We start from the raw sequence: 17,531 nt of genomic DNA on the forward strand, positions 1-17,531 counted from the left end.
GTCCCTGGTCCACTTCTCGGACAAAATGGATCATATATGCTAATATATGCTAAAAAGCTACCTACGTACCGAATTTTAAGCAAATCGGACCGTAAATACGATTTTTTCGAATAGATCAGTCCCTGGTGCACTTCTCGGAAAAAATGGACCATATATCCTAATATATGCTAAAAAACTACTTACGTACCGAATTTTAAGCAAATCGGACCATAAATGCGATTTTTTGGAATAGATCGGTCCCTGGTCCACTTCTCGGAAAAAATGATCGCATATGCTAATACATGCTAAAAAGCTACCTGCGCATCGAATTTTAAGCAAATCGGACCGTAAATTCGATTTTTTCGAATTGATCGGTCCCTGGACCACTTCCCGGAAAAAATGGGTCATAAATGCTAATATGTGCTAAAAAGCTACTTACGTACTAAATTTTAAGCAAATCGGACTATAATAAGATTTTTTCGAATAGACCGGTCCCTGGTCCACCTACCCGAAAAAAATTTTTTAGCCTAAAACATGGTGGTTACCGAAAACTATTTGTATACAAAATTTCATGAAAATCGGACCAGCCGTTCGCGAGATTACCTGTTACAAAAAAAGGGACTTCTCTTTATATAATTAGTATAGATTTGCATTAACAAGAAAGTGCTTAATATATCAATACATTTGAATTATGTATGTAAATTGGGGTGGTCCAAACAAAAGTAAATTCGGAATTTAACGCTCTCACAATCTAGGATCTATTATGGTCTATTTTGTAAACCAGTCCTATGATACAAAACTTTATCTAGTACTTCGTTGGTAGTCGAACTTCAGCAAAAATTTTACTTAAAATTTGAATTACAAGACGTTGCAAGAATAAATTCCCGCCAGAGTACATTCAGATACAGATATTTCCGCCTTTTCCAATTGAAATTGACATACATGCAATGTAGCCAATTTGCTAGGAATCCCTCAAAAGGTGAGCAGTTTTTCACTGTTCGCAATGAATTTAAGAAATGACATTTTCACAATGATATATGAGTTGCCATTTCTCCTAGTTTACAAACATTTTCTTAATTTTATTTTTTGCGAACAACGTAGTCTTAAATATGGATATTTATTTGGCTATCGTCTAATTGTACCTAAATTGAGTTCAGTGTACCGAATGTACCTTTTGGTTCGGAAAAGTCGGAAAAAGGTACAATTGTACCTACTTTTCCATCCCTGATACGTACGCTCCGAAGGCCAAACATCGACCCCGACCACTATTTTGTTGCAACCAAGATACGCACACGCCTCTGAGCAGCAACAAATTTGCGCCCAACCACACAAGAAAGCTCAAGGTTGAAAAGCTGTAATCACAACATACTGCCGTATCTTGGTAACTCGGCACTCAGACCTACTTTCTGAGAACACTCTTTAACAAGTCGAAATATGCCAGCAGAAATATGGAACCACATTTCCTGCTTCCGAAAGTACAAATGGTACATTTGAGGAATGTTAAGAAGTTGCAGAGAAAAAAGATGCCGCCTACAGTCCCACGCTTCCATTGGGAGCAACGCGAGCTATGTGGTACCAATATTGAGAGCTGAAGAGGGCAGCGAGGAGTATTTTTCGTAATAAAAAGAGAGGCCGAAATGCGTGCGGCGAAGAGCTTGAAATGCAGAAAGTTAGACGACTTAAGGAAGGTTTTAAGACCAGGGTGTACTCCCGTGAGAACAACCTTGGCGGCCTAGTGACCGATGTCCCGAACATACTTAAATTATTCACTGAATGCTAACAGCACTGAAAATAGAGAAGAAGACGAACCCGAGCCCCCAGTCGATGACGACGGAAGCGATGACCCACTGTGTTATTATTACGGAGTACGAATTGCAATTACGCCTCTATTCAAGTACGGCGGAAAGCGCTTGTTAAAGTGCATGCATCAACTCTGATAATTAGATGAACGCATACCCGACGACTGGAATTTAAGTGTGCTCTGCCCAATACACAACAAAAGCATAGGTCATAAGGTCTTATCGGGCGTATTTGTCGATTTAAAACCGCTTTCGACAGCTCCAAAAGTTGCTTTTATGCCGCGATGTCTGAATTTGGTGTCCCCGCGATACAAATACGGCTGTGTAAAATGACATTGAGCAATACCACGAGCTGCATCAGAATTGGGAAGGACCTCTCCGAGCTGTTTGATACCAAACGAGGTTTCAGACAGGGCGACTCGCTTTCGTGTGAGTTCTTTAATCCGATGTTGGAGAAGCTTATTCAAGTACGAATGGACACAAACATTCCAGCGATAAAAGCTATAACACGGATCACGATGCTGGTGGCAAAAGAAGAGGAAGGCTTTCTCTATGATGGAAAGAGGAGGTGAAGAATGACTTGGCTTTACTTGGCACTTTCAATTGGCGTCAGTTGGCACAGAAAAGAAACTGACGTGATTTTTTGAACTCGGCTACAATCGCTTAGGTGGTTACAGCACCAATCAAGAAGAAGTTTCGAAATAACCCCCGCCTAGTGGTTAACGGCACGTACTACCACCACGCATGGTCCACCACAGCACACAAAATTAATAGAAAAAGTATAGTATATTCTAATAGCAATCGTCCAACAACAGGCAATGGCAGACCTTCGACTGTCCATAATTCTCATAAAAGAAACATCCGCCGCTCGTGGGCGGCGCGGGGAAAATTGTTGGGCTGTCGAATTGGCGCAACTAATTGCGGTGTGAATTAAAATTTGTTAAGTTTGATAAAACGGTTACTGATGTAATTATATCTAATCATAAATGGGCGATAGCATGCCCCATCTACTATATATTTGTGAAAGTATGTATGTATGTATGTGCCAGGTTGCAGTCTAAACGGACGGACACAATCGAACAAAATTTTGACAGAGTATTGCCATGACACCTGGGCCTATAATAGGGCCCAAAAAATTGGGATCCGACAAGGGGGCGTGGCACCTCCCATAGGGGTGAAATTTTAAATCAGCCATAACTTCCAGACCATAAGTCANTACATCCCATAAGCGTGGAATTTTTTATTAGATATAACTTTGGAACCATAAGTCTCACGAACTTGAAACTTGGTATGCAGACATGTCAATGGTAGATGCTTATAGGCAGGTATATATAAACGAGTTTGTAAAAGGGGGTGTGGCACATCCCATAGGCGTGGAATTATGTATCAGCTATAACTTCGGAACCATAAGTCCCACCAACTTGAAATTTGGTTTGCAGACATATCAATGGTGGGTGCTTATACGAGGGTATATATAAACGAGTTTGCAAAAAGGGGAGTGGCACATCCCATAGGCGTGGAATTTTTTATCAGTCATAACTTCGGAACCATAAGTCCCACGAACTTGAAATTTGGTTTGCAGACATATCAATGGTGGGTGCTTATACGAGGGTATATATAAACGAGTTTGCAAAAAGGGGAGTGGCACATCCCATAGGCGTGGAATTTTTTATCAGCCATAACTTCGGAACCATAAGTCCCACGAACTTGAAATTTGGTTTGCAGACATATCAATGGTAGGTGCTTATACGAGGGTATATATAAACGAGTTTGTAAAAAGGGGCGTGGCACATCCCATAGGCGTGAAATTTTTCATCAGCTATAACTTCGAAACCATAAGTCACACGAACTTGAAATTAGGTATGCAGACATATCAATGGTAGGTGCTTATAGGAGGGTATATATAAACGAGTTTGCAAAAAGGGGCGTGGCACATCCCATAGGCGTGGATTTTTTTATCAGCCATAACTTCGGAACCATAAGTCCCACGTACTTGAAATTTGGCTTGCAGACATATCAATGGTAGCTGCTTATAGTAAGGTATAAATAAATGAATTTATAAAAAGGGGCGCGACACATCGCATAGGCGTGGAGTGTTTTACCAACTATAACTTCGGAACCATAAGTCACATCAACTTGAAATTTGGAGTGCAAACATATCTACAGCAGGGGCGTATAGTAAGGTATATATAAATGATTTTATAAAAGGGGGCGTGGCACAACCCATAGTGGTGGAAATTTTATCAGCTATAACTTCAAAACCATAAGTCACATGAAATTGAAATTTGGTGCGCAGACATATCTATGGTAGATGCTTATAGTAAGGTATATATAAATGGCTTTGTAAAAGGGGGCGTGGCACATGCCATAGGCGTCGAAGTTTTATCAGCTATAACTTCAAACCCATAAGTCACATGAAATTAAAATTTGGTATACAGACATATCTATGGTAGGTGCTTATAGTAGGCTATATATACATGAGCTTATAAAAAGTTNTTTGGTATACAGACATATCTATGGTAGGTGCTTATAGTAGGCTATATATATATGAGCTTATAAAAAGGGGCGTGGCACATCCCATATTCATGGAAATTTTATCAGCTATAAATTCAAAACCTTAAGTCACATGAAATTAAAATTTGGTATACAGACATATCTATGGTAGATGCTTATAGTAAGGAATATATAAATGGCTTTGTAAAAGGGGGCGTGGCACATGCCATAGGCGTCGAAGTTTTATCAGCTATAACTTCGGAAATATAAGTCCCAAGAACTTGAAATTTGGTATACGGGCATATCTATGGTAGGCGCTTATAGTAAGGTATATATAAATGAGTTTGCAAAAGGGGGCGTGGCTCATCCCATAAGCGTGGACCTTTTTATCAGCTATAACTTCGGAAATATAAGTCCCAAGAACTTGAAATTTGGTATACGGGCATATCTATGGTAGGCGCTTATAGTAAGGTATATATAAATGAGTTTATAAGAAGGGGCGCGGCACATCCCATAGGTGTGGAGTATTTGACCAACAATAACTTCGGAACCATAAGTCACATCAACTTAAAATTTGGAGTGCAGACATATCTTTAGCAGGGGCGTATAGTAAGGTATATATAAACGATTTTATAAAAGGGGGCGTGGCACAACCCATAGTGGTGGAAATTTTTAGCAGCTATAACTTCGGCCGCTGTGGTGTAGTGGTAAGCAGTGCGCGCTTCCACTCCACAGCACCTGGATTCAAGCCCTGGTCAAAGCAACATCGCAAAAAAAAATATAGCAAAAAGGTTTTTTCTTAACAGCGGTCGTCCCTCGGCAGGCAAAGGCAAACCTCCGAGTGTATTTCTGCCATGAAAAACAGCTTCTCATAAAAATACAATCGCCGTTCGGAGTCGGCGTCAATCAACATCAAGGCGCACGCCAAAAATCGGAGGAGAAGCTCGGCCAAACACTAACATATGTGTAAGCGCCAATCCAAAAAAAAAAAAATAACTTCGGAGCCATATGTCACATGAAATTGAAATTTAGCATGCAGACGTATCTACGGTAGGTGCTTATAGTAAGGTATATATAAATGAGTTTTTGAAAGGGGCGTGGCACATTCCACAGGCGTGAAATATGATGTACTTTGGTATGAATACATATCCATGGTAGGCGTTTATAGTAAAGTTTGTATAGATGAGTTTGTGAAAGGGAACGTGGAGCATAGGCGTGGAATTTTTAATCAGCCATAAATTGGGAACCATAATTCACATGAACTTGAAATTTGGTATGCAGACATACATATATATGGGAGTTGTTTAGAGTAAACTATATATAAATGAGTTTTTAAAAGGGGGATACATATGTATTCATCAATTATGTATATCACTCGGATATTTGTCTTATAATCTTTAGACCATTTCGGAACGGAAAGATGAAATCGTTCTTTTTTGATCCCGCGATGCTGTTAAACGAAAAATGTTCATTCACAATGAATAAATCTCCTTCCAAAATAAGCATTCTACCGGCAAAAGTGGCGCTATTCTAAACAGCTAAGCGAATAGGCAGATAAACGGAATGTATAGTTTATCTCCTTTAATTTATGCTGCATTGAATATTTGTACTACTGTTTTATATTTTGATTTGTTTACCCCGAACAACGTCGGGTGCTCTGCTAGTTTCTAATAATATTAATATATGTGTTTTAATCGAATCTTACCCTAAAGACCTTTTTTTATTTAAGCTTTTTTATTATAGGCACAATCGGATAATTTTTGCACAATTTGATTGAGACAAGACCTATTTTCTTGTTTTTATTGTAAAAAAGGTACATAAGTATCATCGTTATGAAAAGACACCTGAATTGGAAATTGTTTGTCTATGGGTCAATTCGTGAAACCAAAAACGCAAAAATGGTATGCAATTTAAATTCTTGCATTTGCATATCAAAAACAAGCAGACCCGGCGAATTTCGACCCGCCCAAAATTCACGTTCATTATTTCCAGATGGTCGTCAGAAGGCATAGTGTTAGATCGTGAAGAAGTTCTTGAAATTCTCTAATGATCTGGTGTTTCTTACCACGGTTATTCGCAAAACGAAATAAATTTGAAGAACTTTTTCCTCTTCACTCCCCGGCGGCAACACTGAGCCGGTTCGATGGTGAATATGTATTTGAAGCTATTAGTAGAGATGGGCAAAACACGTGCTTTTCTACGTGACACGTTATGTCACGCTTTTTCACGCGTGAGAGTGAGCGGTTTTGAGAGAAAACTCACGTAACTTCCGTAATCATGCGTGAGTTAGATTTTCCGTCAATCACAATAGTAACTTTCACATATCGCCCCTAACCGCCAAAAAGATGTTAACTACATTTTTTTCACCATTTGCTATTTGATGCAGAAATGTTCCTAGCGCGTCTAGATGCCTTTCTGCATCAAAATTAAAATTTAAAAAAATGTCGCCATCTTTTTGACGGTTAAGGCTCGATATGTACTATATATGTGTATTTTCCATGGTATAAGAAAGAAGGTAGTTTCACTTAATGATATTAGCAGCCATGTTAGCCGTTTGACTTTTGCTGAGATTATGACATTTTCATCGAAATCAAGCTACCAGATTGAAAATTATAATAAAATATTTTTCTGAAAAGAATTTGATCGACAAAGGATAAAACAAAATAACTTTTTAAAAATAATAAAAAGAAAAATGAGTTGCGCATTTGGAAGCTGCAAAAATACTACTTGACGATATCGAGTTTGATTGGCTGGAGAATTTTGCAGGTTACCTTAGCGGAATTCGGTTTCAGGACGAGTGAAGGGAAAGACAATAATTTACTTTAGTTAATTACATATCTGAAGGAGGTCTTTATAAACCAAGTGCTGAGTTTTTGAATCTTTTGGAGCATTTCAACTCGAAATTTATAGAAATTAATGATGAAAAATTAAAAAAGTCAAAATTAAAAAAAAAAAATGTATTGTACAATTCAAATATTACTATCGAGAATTGTAAACCGTTTTTTTTTGGGAAGGACATTTTTTATNCAGTGGTCGACGCGGAATTCCATATCTTTACGGACGCTTCGGAAGCTGCTTATGCGGCTGCGCTTTATTGCCGGACGCAAAACGCAAACGGTGAGATAGAGGTGGTATTAGTTGCCGCCAAAACCAAGGTAGCGCCTGTGAAGGTCATTTCGTTGCCGCGCTTAGAACTATGCGCTGCTCATCTAGGCGCAAGGCTGGTACGGCAAGTTCGNTTTTTTATAATACGATATTTAAATCTAAAGTTAAAAGAGAACAAAACTAAATATGAAAATAAGAAGATGAGAAAAATGACATCTTGATGGGTTTGTTGAATTTATTACCTTAATAAAAACATTTAATAATGTTAACGAAACATACATGCATACATATAGATTAATTTTGAGTTTTGGGGTAGGGGTGAGAAATACCATAAACGTAAGTACATATGCCATTATCCATTGTACTTCGAAGTGAAATTGCATTCTTTATATGTACATATTTTCAATATAGCATGTACTAGACTTGTTTGGTTTCGTCTTAGAAAACTAAAATATTTACACCCATTTACTGTGAAAGAAATTCCCATCTTGAAATTCCCTAATATATTTTTAAATATTAACAATATGGTAATGTTGCTAGCAACATGAACACATTATGAAGCTTCAAAAATCTCAGTATCCCTGCAAACCATTTTTTCAGAGAATTCTGCATTGTAAAGAAATTTTAAAGAATTCGTTAAGATTTAATTCGATTATTTGCCGAATTTTCCAAAATGAAATAAATTACGCACACTTCCCTTCTTTTACGAAATTTCGGAAGAAAATCTGTGAAGCAACGAAAATAATGGTGCTATGTGAAGAATATCTTTCAGAATTTTTCCAGAATTTTTTTTTATTTTTCCTACAGAAATTTCTTTACGAGTTCGTGTCAACCACTTCATATAATTTTCTTTGAAAATTCGTAAAATAATCGTTGNTCAATCTAACGCCTTCGAGCAAGAAGTTTTTAATTGCAGTTCAAGGAAGCCGGTACCCGTTCGGAGCAGTCTTATACGTTTACAGCCGTTTCTGGACGCTAAGGGCGTCCTACGTGTAGGAGGTCGCATCGAAAATTCTACACTTTCCAACGATGCTAAGCATCCAATAATACTGCAAAAGGGGTCTTCGTTGGCAAAGATAATCGCTGCCGAAANTACTCCTAACGATTTCCTTAAGATTTCGGGAACTTTGGTTTGCAGGGATCCGTCAAAAAGTTGTTTATTGAAACTACCTTCTTTTTTTACCATGGTATTTTCAACTAAAATAAAATCTTAAACTACCACTGTTTAACTTATTTACTCTATGTATACACTTTTGATGAATTCAAAGGTACAACATATGAATCTGCAAAAACCGGTTTTGAAGACATTAATGCGGAAATTCAGAATTATTTAAAGAAATCAGAGAACAAAGGTTGTAACGATATTTATAAATGCGTTAAACAGATATTTATGAATGATTTAATTTAGGGACTTTTCGAAAAATCGAAAAAAATCGCTCAAAATGCAAATTGCAGATAAGTTCATATGGCAACTTTTTATCGAGAATATGTTCTAATGGCAGCGTGAATGAATGAATGGTAGCGTTACATCCGAAAAAGTGTTCGAATGACAGCATGCAACCACCATTAACTTTATGATTTTTTTTGTTCAAACTAGCGTCGACAGCTTTTACACAAATTGGCGCGTGTTAATGTTGTATTTTTCATGAGTTTTGGCAAATTTGCGACATTGTACACTTTTTGAGAGTAAGTTGCTTCAATGGCACACTGCATTTGATATTTCATGAGCAGTGGCTCAATCCGATTTTTTTTTGGCCTCAGGAGCTATTTGGGCGTTCACTTAATAAAGCCTATACCTATACGTATATTTCTCCTTATGCTGACTTTCTTCAGCATACGCTTCAATTTATTTGTGGTAGTCACNTGCAACAGCTCATGTCCCAACTTCCGCTCAGCCGTGTAACTTGTGCACGGAGCTTTCTCCACAGTGCTGTAGATTTTGCTGGGCCTTACGCTTTGAAATTCTCCCACGGAAGANGCAAATTTGCGACATTGTACACTTTTTGAGAGTAAGTTGCTTCAATGGCACACTGCATTTGATATTTCATGAGCAGTGGCTCAATCCGATTTTTTTTTGGCCTCAGGAGCTATTTGGGCGTTCACTTAATAAAGCCTATACCTATACGTATATTTCTCCTTATGCTGACTTTCTTCAGCATACGCTTCAATTTATTTGTGGTAGTCACTATTAGTGATGTAAATTTTCGATACTTTCAAGTATCGATCGATACTCGATACTTTGGAAACAAGTATCGAATAAAAATCCCTCATACCAAAACCGATAAAAACTGACCATGGAACGGATTTTTAGGACCTAAAAACCTATAAAAAAGGCAGAATAAAACAACGAAATAGGCTAGAAAAGGCGAAACAAAATAGCGAAATAGGCAGGAAAAGGCACTAGAAGTCACAAAAAAGGCAAAAACCGAAAAAAAGTCAGAAAATACATTTATTTTAGAAATGTTTATTTTACAAGTAAAAAGAGAAAAACTATGAACTAAGTAGTTGTAGTCATGATAAAAATATAGTAAGGTACATGACATGGTACACTTATTACAGGTATTGTCTTCCCAGAGAGTTTTGCTTCACATCGAAATTCGTGCTGCCTTATTTTCATTTTGACGCAATTCAATGTTGATTCTTTTACTTTTTATAACATAATAATTTTTCAAAACAAAAGAAAAAACGTTTGAAATGAAGTGAGCCATAAAAATTTTGAATTTATTTACTAAGCTATTTTTCGGCTTTTGCAAATTAAATAAGTCCTCTGCATGAAGGTTTGTTTAAAAAAATACGTGCACATACATACATGGTATATGGGGTATAGAAATACCCCTTTTCCCTAGCAGGAAACCTTTTAGTGTGGGCAACAATGTTGTTTTTCAAATAAGGCAGATCGGAATATGCACTCTCTGGGAAGAAAATACCTGTAATTATTGTACCATGGGTACATGATACAAAAATATAAGTGTTCGCGCCTAACTGGTAACCCTATTGTAAGGACCTGCTAGTTAGGCAGTACTTATCGGAGTTTGTAAGTTCTTGCTAGTTTGGTAGCACTGAGTTGTAAGCTGTCAAACCATGCTTCCGTTTTACATTATTAAATCGCTTTTATCAACATAAAACGTGTATATTTTCATCTGGGTTAATCCGCTAAATGTTAATCGAGTTTCGACCGCTTTTAATCGCTAACATTCTGGTCCTTCGCGCCGGATATCGAAGTCGTGTTATTATAATTGCAAACCGCGCGACTTATGCTATTTCTGTAAATTTATAATTATCTACATTCGCGTTGCCCTTACACGCAAATGTCTTCGCTCAAAATCCGCGATTCCGCTTTAAACTCCATTAAGCGACATTTGCAGTCGAGTAAAGCAGATGTGCTTTCGGTGGACGTCGAAGTGCTTTCCACGCATCTACAATTATTGGAAGAGCAGTGGGTTCGTTTTTGCGAAGCTCAACAAGAAGTGGAGCTGTCATGTGGCGACGAGAACGCTCCTATGGAGGAACAATCGCGCATACAATGCGAGGAGTGGTACATAACTGCTAAGGCCAACTTTAAACGGCTTATGTCATCGCACATACAACCACCACCGCATAATCCTGTTCCGGTTGCGCATGCATCCACGTCGCTGCCAAAGATGCAGTTCCCTCGTTTTGTGGTGATCCCACGGAATGGTTATCCTTCCACGACTCATTTTGTTCGCTGGTTAACGCGAACGCAACCCTGTCGGATGGGCAAAAACTGCAGTATCTGCGTAACTGCTTGAAAGGTGAAGCACTTAATTTGGTGAGTAGTTTGTCAGTGTGTGACAGTAATTATCGTGAGGCATGGGACTTGTTGACCTCAAGGTACAAGGTCATACGAGTCATGGTGGACAGTCACATACGGGCTCTGTCATCTATAGAAAAGGCGAGCAAAGACTCCGCTAAGGCAATCAAGCACGTACTTAATGCTACATTGCAGCACATCGGTGCGCTACGCGCGCTTGGTCGACCAACCGAGTTCTGGGATGACTGGCTCATCCACCTAACTGTATCCAAATTAGCATACGAAACCCGCAAACAATGGGAATTGTCGCTTGTGGCTGACGAGTTACCGTCGTTTAACGCTCTTCGTGAATTTCTAGAAACTCGTGCACGCTCTTTGGAGATGCTACCGCTTGCGCCTGCCAACACGAAGGTAGTTGCGAAGAATGTTCTACACACAACATGTAGCCAAGGAGAAGCATGCGACGTCGGCAAGGCGTCTGCTTGCGCTTATTGCAGTGGCGACCACAAAATATACGTTTGCTCAAAGTTTAGCCGACTCGACGCAAATAGTAAACTGCCTTAGCAAAGGGCACATTCTTGCGAAATGTCGCAGTTCATCATTGTGCCGCATGTGTCGGCAACGCCATCACACGCTGTTGCACGCAAGTTTCAACAACCAAGAGGAATCAACCGTTACGAACGCAACAAGCCAGCACGTTAGTGTCACGTCACATTACGCTGATGCTGATCGTGTCACTTTGTTGGCAACCGCCGCAGTCTTAGTACAAGATGACGCTGGTCGTTGGCAACCAGCTCGTGCCCTCCTCGATAACGGCTCGCACGCCTCATTCATAACTGAGGCCTGCGCTCAACGACTTCGACTTCCCAGACGATCTTCATCCGCTTACGTCACAGGTATAGGGGCTACCCAAGGTGGCCGTACAAAGGGAGAAGTAACCCTACGCATATCACCGCGATCATTAGACGCAAACTTCCAAGTGAGTACATTCGTGTTACCCAAAATTACTAATGATCTTCCATCCACCGCTGTACCGACACCACCGTGGCCACACATTCTGGATTTATCGCTGGCTGACCCAAGTCTCGCCAAACCTGGTCCAGTTGATATCCTTATAGGCATGGACGAAATGGACAAAATCCTACTAAATGGGTTAAGAAAGGGCCAACATGGCACTCCAATGGCGCAAAACACTGTGTTCGGTTGGGTATTGCTCGGGAACGCGGCCAATTTACTAAGGCAGCCCACATCCATAACCACCTTACACTGTGACATGCAACTATCCGAGCTGGTCAACAAGTTCTGGGAACTCGAAGAGTTACGCCCGAGAAAGCATTACACTCCGGAAGAACTCACCTGTGAACAACTTTTCGAAGACACTACCAAGCGAGCTAACGATGGTAGATACGTCGTGCGCTTACCGTTGAAGAAATCCGTACCGATAGGTGAATCTAGAAGCATTGCAGTCCGAGCATTACTCCGAATGGAGAAGAGGTTTGCTGCTGACGAACAACTCTATCGAGAATATTGTAAGTTCATGGAAGAACTTCTTGACTTAGGCCATATGGAGCAAGCTGGTGCCGTTACAGGCGACACGTACTACATGCCGCACCACGCCGTGGTAAAACATTCAAGTGCCACGACCAAGCTCAGAGTAGTATTCAACGCGTCCATGAAGACGTCATCCGGAAACTCGCTCAACGATGCTCTGATGGTAGGGCCGCAGCTACAACTAGACCTATTCTCCATACTAGTTCGTTTCCGCACGCATCGCTATGGGCTGATCGCGGACATCGAGAAGATGTACCGCCAGGTTTACGTAGCAGAACAAGATGCTGACTATCAACGTATAGTTTGGCGTGAGAACTCATCACAACCCATTCGCGATTATCGTCTTCTGAGAGTAACTTATGGAGTGGCTTCGACATCGCATCTTGCTGTGAAATCGTTACATCGCGCTGCGCTGGATGCAGGCGATGCATATAAAGGGATCTCTGATGTCATTACAAGGGATTTCTACATGGACGATTTGTTAACGGGGTCAGGACTCCCTGCACGACTTAATCACGCTGCAGAAAGATGTCGCCTTCGTATTTTCTAAGAGTGGTTTTGAACTGCGAAAATGGGCCACGAACTGTCGGCCGTTACGAGAACGAATACCGCACGTTTCCAAGCAAGTTTCGCATCTTTTAGCTGAAGGAAATGAAATCCGAACTCTGGGTTCCGTTTGGCACACCGATAAAGATTTACTTTCTATTGCTGTCAATCTACAAGAATTGCCTGACAAGATCACAAAACGCGTGTTTCTATCCGACTCAAGCAAGATATTCGATCCGCTTGGATTAGCCGCGCCCTGTACAATTCGCGCTAAAATTTGGTTACAAAGGGTATGGCGTTCAAATGTAGATTGGGACGAGTTAGTCACTGAATGTAGCAGAAGATTGGTTGGCGCATCGACGTGAGTTACCTAAACTTGCATCGCTTAAGCTGAAGCGTTGGCTGGGCACGGGCTCAGTGGTCGACGCGGAATTCCATATCTTTACGGACGCTTCGGAAGCTGCTTATGCGGCTGCGCTTTATTGCCGGACGCAAAACGCAAACGGTGAGATAGAGGTGGTATTAGTTGCCGCCAAAACCAAGGTAGCGCCTGTGAAGGTCATTTCGTTGCCGCGCTTAGAACTATGCGCTGCTCATCTAGGCGCAAGGCTGGTACGGCAAGTTCGATCTAGCCTCGCCTGTAAGCTCGGTAAGCTGTACGCGTGGACAGACTCCACAGTTACGTTAGCGTGGTTACAAGGTACTCCAAGTCGCTGGTCCGTCTTCGTTGCAAATCGCGTTGCGGACGTACAGGAAGTGTTGCCGGCAAATCACTGGAGACACGTCGCGTCGGAACATAATCCTGCTGATTGCGCTTCGAGGGGCATCACGCCTTCTCAGCTGCTCGCGCATCCTCTATGGTGGCATGGGCCGCATTGGCTGCGAGCTCACAGCGAACCTTGGCTTAATCCCTCAACACAGCTCAACACCAACCTCGAACTGAAGTCAAACAAGATGTCGCATCTAACGCAGACCGCTGGCGAATGGGATCTTTTGACCAGATACCACTCGTTCAACATACTCAAGCGAGTAACCGCTTACGTAATCCGCTTCGTAAAAAACTTACGAATTGCCGCCTCTCGCTCTAACGCAGAGAAACGAAGACTGGGTCCGTTAATCTGCGCAGAAATTCAAGAAGCCGAATTAGTTTTGGTAAAGTATGTTCAATCTAACGCCTTCGAGCAAGAAGTTTTTAATTGCAGTTCAAGGAAGCCGGTACCCGTTCGGAGCAGTCTTATACGTTTACAGCCGTTTCTGGACGCTAAGGGCGTCCTACGTGTAGGAGGTCGCATCGAAAATTCTACACTTTCCAACGATGCTAAGCATCCAATAATACTGCAAAAGGGGTCTTCGTTGGCAAAGATAATCGCTGCCGAAGATGCATATCACAACGCTACATGCTGGGCTTCAAATAATGCAGGCTACGCTTCAACGTCGATTCTGGGTCCCCGGTATTCGAAGCCTCGTTCGAGCCATATATCGTAAATGTGCTCGCTGCAAACGTCTCAATCACAAGCCGCTGCAACAGCTCATGTCCCAACTTCCGCTCAGCCGTGTAACTTGTGCACGGAGCTTTCTCCACAGTGCTGTAGATTTTGCTGGGCCTTACGCTTTGAAATTCTCCCACGGAAGGGGTGCTAAGTCAACGAAGGCATACATTTGTTCGTTTATATGTATGAGTACAGGCGCAATGCACCTGGAACTAGCAGGTGACCTTTCTTCAGTTGCGTTTATCGCTGCGTTCAAACGTTTCACCAACCGAAGGGGCTACTGTCAGCATATCTACTCTGACAACGGAACGAATTTCGTTGGCGCTGAAAGGGAGTTACGCATCGCATACGAACGCTGCATCAGTGACGATAAGTTGTCGTCGTACTTCACCGATACGCATACCACTTGGCATTTTAATCCACCCAGCGCCCCTCACATGGGCGGTTATTGGGAAGTGGGCATAAAGCGCGTCAAGTATCACTTAAAGCGTGCGCTGAATTCAACACTCCTGGCGTATGAAGAATTTTCAACCGTGCTAACCGAGGTCGAGGCTTGTGTGAACTCTCGTCCTATCTGCTGGATATCCACAAACATTAACGATTTGGAAGTCTTGACTCCCGGCCATTTTTTAGTTGGCGAACCATTGAAGACGCTCCGCGATCCCGATGTGGAAATGTTCAAGGGTTCTCTTTTCCAACGATGGCAGCTCATCACGTCAATAAGACAACACTTCTGGAAGCGCTGGCGTGACGAGTATCTTGTAAACCTTCAGCAAAGAACAAAATGGTTCCGCTCAACGCCAAATCTGCAGAAGGACGATGTGGTTGTCATACACGATAACAACGCCCCACCTACCAAATGGAAACTTGGACGTGTACTTGATAGCCACCCCGGCACCGACGATCGCGTGCGTGTTGTCAGCTTAAAGACCGCAGAAGGTGAACTCTTGAGACCCATTTCGAAACTAACGCTGCTGCCGACAAAAACTGATATATTTACTACCTGAATTTCCACTCAATTTAAAATTTTAACGGTCGTTCAAGGCGGCCGGTATGTTCGCGCCTAACTGGTAACCCTATTGTCAGGACCTGCTAGTTAGGCAGTACTTATCGGAGTTTGTAAGTTCTTGCTAGTTTGGTAGCACTGAGTTGTAAGCTGTCAAACCATGCTTCCGTTTTACATTATTAAATCGCTTTTATCAACATAAAACGTGTATATTTTCATCTGGGTTAATCCGCTAAATGTTAATCGAGTTTCGACCGCTTTTAATCGCTAACAAGAAGGTAGTTTCATTTATTGACATTCGTTGTTGTTGCCGACCACTTGACTTTTAACAAGTTTACGACATTTAACTAAAATCATGCTACCAGATCCACTAACAGCAAAATGTTTGTTTCTTGAAAAAGTAAAAAAAAATTTTAAAGTCAGTGAAGTTGGATGAAAGTATTAAAGAAAATTCTAGCGTGTTTCCAAACTGCAAGAAGTCGGTACGCCTGTGCAAACGTTTGAAAATAAAGTTTTTTGCTTTTCCGATGATAGAGTACGTTATACAATCTAATGCAGTTTAATGACAAATTGCGACGCAAAATATTTTTAAACCTCTAAAGGATGTACCGTTATCCATGGAAGAGGGAGGAGGTCGAGTTAAAATGATGCCCTGCAACTAGTAACAGTACCAATTTTTGGGTTCCCGGGTACGGTTCGGTTATTTGTACAATGCTTTTGGGTTATCGTGTCCAAACGCGTGACCCGAATCAAATAATTTTCACATATACGTCTAGCCAAAGAATAAAGTTTTAATTTAAAACAAAGATTTTGGTTTGAAATATGCATTTTTTTTTGTAAATTTGGAGGGGGATTTTGCGCAAAAATACTGTGCATGGTGTAACCGGAGTTGGACTGATGAGGTCATTTTTTCTAGCGCGGCCGAAGACCACCACCGCGGAAAGGAGTTTTGCGCAAAAATACTGCTGATGGCCTAACACGAGTTTAATTTTTCTTTATGAAAATGCTAATTTCACCCCATTTTGAAATGGCCCCCGAGTGCCTGTAGGGAGGAGAAGGATGGCTTTTGTTAAATTTTATACTATACTCTTTTTAATGAGTGTAGTTTTAGGTGACACACCCCTTCTCCCTCCGCTCCCAACCAAAACATCATTGTACAAATAACACAGGTCCACAAAAAAAAAAAATCGATGAAAGGTTCCTCTGACCAAACCTAGTCTATCATATATTTTTGGGGTCGCTGAACACGAATCTGAAGTCCGTTTTGCTCCATCACGTCTAGATTTTTTCCTAACCTCAAAAAAGACCTCGGATTTTCTCTGTCACGTAAAATCCGAGATTTTGTTTTGAGGTAAGACATGATGGAGCTTCAGATTCGTGTTCAGCGAACCAAAAAACATGTGATAGACTAGGTTTGGTCAAAGGAATCTTTCATCGATTTTTTTTGTGGACCTGTGTAATCGAACATTTCCCACGCACAACATTAAATCCTCTGATGTATTGTTTAATTGCTGTAAATGTGGCAAGGTAGCTCACAATTTTGTACAATTTATGAAACTTCAAAAACTTATTTTTTGTCAAAAATTTTGAAGTGAAACTGCCTTCTTTTTTTACCTCCTTTTATTAGCTCGGGATGTAACTATGTAATATTGATGCGCCTAAAAGATGCGGCGATTTTTATTCTCAAGTTACATACCTGATGACAGTACGAATGGCAATTATAATAGGGAGGTTTTAGTTTTTTAAACTATAATTTTATTGTATCATGGTAAGGTAGAACCGCTGAGACA

At 40.8% G+C, this 17,531-nt stretch overlaps 3 protein-coding genes across 3 annotated transcripts in view; all 3 read left to right on the top strand.

Annotated features, from left to right (window-relative positions):
- Positions 1–17,531, top strand: part of LOC108358443 (uncharacterized) — a 216,119-nt gene that overhangs the window by 76,273 nt on the left and 122,315 nt on the right. The window lies entirely within an intron of this gene.
- On the top strand, positions 11,573–14,730 carry LOC108358441 (uncharacterized). Its single transcript, XM_017609771.1, has 3 exons — positions 11,573–13,238; positions 13,342–13,535; positions 13,636–14,730. The coding sequence occupies exons 1-3, from the start codon at positions 11,573–11,575 to the stop codon at positions 14,728–14,730; spliced, it is 2,955 nt and encodes a 984-aa protein (XP_017465260.1).
- Positions 14,936–15,742, top strand: LOC108358442 (uncharacterized). Its single transcript, XM_017609772.1, has one exon. The coding sequence runs from the start codon at positions 14,936–14,938 to the stop codon at positions 15,740–15,742; it is 807 nt and encodes a 268-aa protein (XP_017465261.1).

Source organism: Rhagoletis zephyria, unplaced genomic scaffold (genome assembly GCF_001687245.7).
Source record: "Rhagoletis zephyria isolate East Lansing unplaced genomic scaffold, Rhagoletis_zephyria_1.1 Rzeph_scaffold_00256, whole genome shotgun sequence".
Classification (NCBI taxonomy): Eukaryota; Metazoa; Arthropoda; class Insecta; order Diptera; family Tephritidae; genus Rhagoletis; species Rhagoletis zephyria.

Excerpts from the sequence above, each read along its gene's own strand:
- LOC108358442 (XM_017609772.1), top strand. The coding sequence starts at position 14,936 with ATGCACCTGGAACTAGCAGGTGACCTTTCTTCAGTTGCGTTTATCGCT.
- LOC108358441 (XM_017609771.1), top strand. The coding sequence starts at position 11,573 with ATGTTCTACACACAACATGTAGCCAAGGAGAAGCATGCGACGTCGGCA. Across the intron at positions 13,239-13,341 it reads TGCAGAAAGATGTCGCCTTC|CTGAAGGAAATGAAATCCGA; the intron begins GTATTTTCTAAG and ends CGCATCTTTTAG. Across the intron at positions 13,536-13,635 it reads CTAAAATTTGGTTACAAAGG|CTGAAGCGTTGGCTGGGCAC; the intron begins GTATGGCGTTCA and ends GCATCGCTTAAG.